Genomic DNA, 5041 nt, shown 5'->3' with positions numbered 1-5041 from the left:
CCAGGCCAAATTATCACTATTTTGTGCACTAAAAGGAGGAGGAGGAAGCACATGGTTATTATTTCCACCATCCATGTGTCTTATATGGTCACATGACCATTGAACGTTTACCCAAAATGCACTTTTTGAAATTTTCTCCAGTCATTTATCAGAAAACTGATCAAATATTTATGGAACCAAATTTTTTGTTTATATTTTTATTCATGCTGTTGTTTGAGGTGTTTATTGAAATCATAATGTAGCTAAGGGTGTGCTTTTCATGGCCCGGATCACGTCAGAGTTCATCCTCACAGAACTGTCAGCATTACTGTAAACAATGTTTTAAAAGCAGCTCTTTGTTCTAAACACCAGGTGTCACTTTACCTGTGATAGTAACTCCCAGCATGTGTAGGTTTGATCTCTGCTGTATGTATGAAACACATGTAAAGAAACCACAGTGTCAGTTCAATGATGCTTTTATTTTGAAAGTAAAGAATTGAAAGAAATGAACCCGAGTAAGTTTACAGTCAGTTATCTGTGTCTGGATTTGGATTCAGATGAAAAATAAAGAAACATTTCAGCTTCTAGAAATTCCTCCACAGCACTGACACACATTTTTATATCAAACTAAATCCGCTGTTTACATTTTTATCATGATAGTCAGATTAAGTTTAACATCTTTTAAGTGTTTAAGAAAAATACCTGCATGATTATCAAAGAAGAGAAAAAAGAGGAACTGTTGGATTTTGCTTAACTTAATAGAAAAGACTCAAGTTAAAAGCAAACATGTGGGCCAGCAGTCACCAAAATAACAGACTGACCAACACAGGACAGTGGAGCCAATAAAAAAATAATGCAGTTTACCAACGTATAGAAAATAGTCATTACCTAATCGAGGAGCAGCACTTTATGAAGAGCCGACTCAAAGAAAGGACAAAGAGAAGAGAATCACTGAGCATTTAACTGGATTTATTTAAATCAAAGATCACAAGAAGAAGTAAATTATCTGAGTCAGTAGAATCAGAGGAGAAGTAGAAACAAATAAACACAAAACTAGAAACCAACCAGGAAGAGAGAGAGAGCAAGAAACTGATTCCAGCAGGTGATTTACTTCCAGTCCAAACAGGAAGTGTTGGAGCTGTCACACCTCTCACATGGTGAAAATCAGATGACCACTGAAGGTGGTATGATGGTTCTGATTGTCATATATCCTTGTTTTAGCATGGAGAAGTACAAACACCTGATCTCCAACCTCTAGAAGCAGTGAGGCTCCATTAGAGCCACTCACACGACCAGATGTTGGAGCTTCATATCCAATACAAATGAGCTCTCCATTCTTGAACAACACACCACCAGTCTGAATGTCTCCATGTCCTAACATGTGCAACTCAAAGTGGTAGACTCCTCTCACTGGTGCAGTGAAAATACCTGTGTGACATTTGTTTTTGTTAAATGGAAAATCAAAACATCTGGAACATCAGCCTGACATCAACATAGCTGAGAAGTGACATTCAGTGTTATTACCTGTGTGTGGGTTGTATGCATTTCCAATGTTTGTGACAACACGTTTGAAGATCACAGTAGTATCTATGTTATAGGGTCCAGTGTCTCCATGGCCTTGACCCAGCAGAGAGGCTGAGAAAGCAACCTGTTTGACTGAGACAGAGAGAAATGTCATTATTTTCAACTTTCTCTTTTAGAGTTAGACTCTTCCCAAAAAAGTGACCATGACAAAAACTTTAATCTTCAATGAAATCTTTGACAATTGAAAGCATGTAGAAAGCAAACTCGTCCTTTAGATCAGACAGGAAGTTACTTTGTAGCTTCTGCCAAGACAACAAACTGTGTTACTCCGTGTTTTAGTTGCATTTTGGTTTGTGCTTCAGACAAACATAAACTCAGTTTAATGTCATTCAATAAATTAGATCCACTAATGAACTTAATGTGTGCTCTGAAGCTTAAAGAGTGATTTAGAGCTGATCGAAGAAGTTTTTAGTATCAGTGTCTTAAATACAGAATTAAATTGACCAAATTACTGTTTATGTTTGTATTTCTGAATTCATGGTCAAACATTAAGTGCTGTGGTGAATGCTCTACACTACTATGCAGGCCACATTTGGTGATAACCACACAGTGAGCATTGGTTAGAAAGTGCTCCCTTAATGCAGACAAAGAATCGTGACACAGTCGACAGTTTTACTGCTCTTTAATGCAGCACAGAGAATATGTGTGTGTGTGTGTAATTCTGAAAAATCTGAAAAAGTATAAGATTGTCATTAAAAACGCAGTTATAATAAATCAGGATGCAACAGCATGAGCTAGCTACTGTATGCCAACTTAGCAGCTATATCCAATGTACAGCTGATGTAGCAGGCTAGCATGACACAAAATCCTCCTCACCATATTATATGGCATGTTAAAATTCGCTAGAAACTGAAAACTCGTTCAGAGCCAGCACGACTTAATGAACAGTTGGACGCACACAGAGACACAAGCAGCAGTCAACTGTTAATGTGATGAAGCCCTGAAAGAAGAGACTACAGCATGGCTGAACCAGTTCTAAATGCTCCATATGCACTAAACACAGTCCATGACTGCCCCCTTGTGGGCAGTTTGAAAAATAATCATGTCCATTGCATCTTCAGAACAATTACACAAATGTGAAAATGTGACAAATACAGAAAGAGTTCAGCATTTCTATTTTCAGATTCCCACACAGTACCTTGTAGCTCCCGTTTCAGCTCGTCGATCTCCGTTTTCTGACTCTGCAGTTCAGTTTTCTGATTCTCCAAATTTGCTGCTTGTTCTGAGAAAAACACAAACAGAAAACAAAATCTCACTGACAGCGCACAAGGATTCACATGTTTCTAAGTAACTGTGACTCATTCTGTTCATGCTACACTGAGCGGTGGTCTCCTCCACGTCCTCTCATTCTCCACCTCACACACTGTAGAGACACAGGACCACAACTCCTACAGGTGCTGGGTGGAGAATGGTTGAAGAAGCAGACTTGTTTGACTGCATCACTGAACAAACTGATTCTCATTTGAAATTTGTGCAGTTAAACTCTGTCATCTTTATCCACAGTCTAGGAATTCGACACTCCGTGTTTCTTTATTCAGGCATGATTCATAGACTATATATAAGTTGGCCACTAAATGTCATTCATCAAGCAATCGATGTCGTTAAAGACTAGAAAAGTGATCTGGGTTTGACTCTGCCTATGTGTGTTTTCCTGTCTTCTACTGTCCCTCCTCCAATAAAGAAAAAATGCCTGAGAGAAAAATACAATCTGATTCTGATTGTGTTTTTCCTCTGCATTAAAGGCTTAAAAATTCATATACATTCAATTCCCTGTATGATGTGACATCATGTAGTCGACAGACTGAATAATGAGACAAGCTTCACGCCCTGGAGGACGGGGCTGTGCCCCCCCCCCACACCCTCTAGCAGATTATTACATGAAGGAACCTTTTAAAAAAACAAAAAACAAGCGCGTCCATGCTCACAGGTGTACACACGGGTGATCACACCCACAAACTACACCCTTTTTGGCTCCTACCTCAAAGCACACTGTGTTCTGTTGATCTTATGTGCTGCACAATAATGTTTAACATTTAGTATTTACTGTCATATTCCCATATATCATTGTGATGTTGTTTATTCTATTACTCTTGTTCTCTTCTGCTTGCTTTCTTTTTTCTTTCTCAGCAGGTGATCCAGGTGATTGATATATGCATTTTTTTCTCTGCCCGTTCTGTTGGTTTTTGTCTTTTGCCCTTCTCCCCCGTCCCTCTTCTCAGCTGTTTCTCTTTCCCTCTTTCTTTCTCCCCTTCTTTCCCCCAGTCAAGTCTGTCCCGTATTCAGTAAGTGAAAATAAAATAAACAATAAAAGGAAAAAAAAAAAAAAAAAAAAAAATGAGACAAGCATGTGTTCACTGTAAATTTGATCTCATCTTGAAGAAATGAAACATTGTTCAAAAAAGCTGCCTCCATAAATGAATTACTATGTATTCAACAACAGTAATGTGGTTGTTTTGTCATATGAATGCACGACTGTTTTACCCTCCACAACATGAGTCAGTGAAACAACTTCATCTTCTTGTGTCTGTGATACAGCACACATCCTCTTTACTGCACGATGGCATAATCATCGATATCATGTCATACACATATACAAATGTGACATTTATACAGTGCTGTGCAAACATTTTAGGCAGGTGAGAAAAATGCTGCAAACAAAAAATAAACTTTCAAAAATGGAAGTGTTAATCATTTATTTTCATCAATTAACAATATTTAGTGAATGAACAAATGAGAAATCTAAATCAAATCAATATTTGGTTTCGAAGTGTTTGCTATGAAGAGGAGCTGTGAGCTGTTTCATTATAAACACATTCCAGTCAGTTCCTGATCCTGAGATGAAAGGAAACGTTTTTTGTTCTGCTATAAAATATTAAGATGTTTCAAAGTTTTATACTTTACAATCAAATATGCAAAACAACATATTTTAATATCATACGTCATTAGGAGGATATATTTACAGCTCCATGATAGTTTCACTACAGCTTTTCTGAAGTCACATTGATGTATGAAACTGTACCTTGATTCTCTCTCTGTAGGACAGTGATCCTCTCATTCTGCACAGCCAATGAGGCGGTCAGCTCTCTCAGCACTGCATTGATGTCCTGTGTATCGGACTGTTGGACTTCAGTCACAGTCTGATCTGCTGAAACAGAGCAGACTAGAAGAAGAAGTGGGAAAAACATGATGATCTTCATTCTGTCGCCAGAAACCTGCTGTATAACTGTCATCTGTTAATCTGAGAGTTTTATAACAAGGGGAAAAGAGGCGTGAATGAGGAGGTTACTGCCCTACATGTCCCCTCCTCCTCCACCTCACACACGGCAGAGCCACAGGACCCCACCTCCTACAGGGGCTGTTGGTGAATGACTCAATAATCAGACGTTGACAGCAGGACTGAACAATCCGAGTAATGGAAACAGGGCAGGAATGAATTCTCCTGTGAATTCATATATTTGTATATACAGACATGGACACA

General features: G+C 38.5%; 1 protein-coding gene across 1 annotated transcript; it reads right to left on the bottom strand.

Annotated features, from left to right (window-relative positions):
* Positions 1–439: 439 nt before the first annotated feature.
* Positions 440–4819, bottom strand: LOC147335417 (complement C1q tumor necrosis factor-related protein 3-like). Its single transcript, XM_086278732.1, has 4 exons — positions 4583–4819; positions 2702–2785; positions 1504–1635; positions 440–1407 (listed from the first exon to the last, which is right to left on the bottom strand). The coding sequence occupies exons 1-4, from the start codon at positions 4791–4793 to the stop codon at positions 1130–1132; spliced, it is 705 nt and encodes a 234-aa protein (XP_086134858.1). The 5' UTR covers positions 4794–4819; the 3' UTR covers positions 440–1129.
* Positions 4820–5041: the final 222 nt, after the last annotated feature.

This window comes from Aulonocara sp. 'chitande type north' Nkhata Bay, linkage group LG3 (assembly GCF_057382095.1).
Source record: "Aulonocara sp. 'chitande type north' Nkhata Bay isolate Kocher_YH1m ecotype deep benthic linkage group LG3, A_spYH_male_GT1.1, whole genome shotgun sequence".
Classification (NCBI taxonomy): domain Eukaryota; kingdom Metazoa; phylum Chordata; class Actinopteri; order Cichliformes; family Cichlidae; genus Aulonocara; species Aulonocara sp. 'chitande type north' Nkhata Bay.
This window is presented reverse-complemented; position numbering and strand designations above follow the sequence as displayed.

Excerpts from the sequence above, each read along its gene's own strand:
- LOC147335417 (XM_086278732.1), bottom strand. The coding sequence starts at position 4,793 with ATGACAGTTATACAGCAGGTTTCTGGCGACAGAATGAAGATCATCATG. Across the intron at positions 2,786-4,582 it reads CCTACAGAGAGAGAATCAAG|AACAAGCAGCAAATTTGGAG; the intron begins GTACAGTTTCAT and ends TGTTTTTCTCAG. Across the intron at positions 1,636-2,701 it reads GCTGAAACGGGAGCTACAAG|TCAAACAGGTTGCTTTCTCA; the intron begins GTACTGTGTGGG and ends TCTCTGTCTCAG.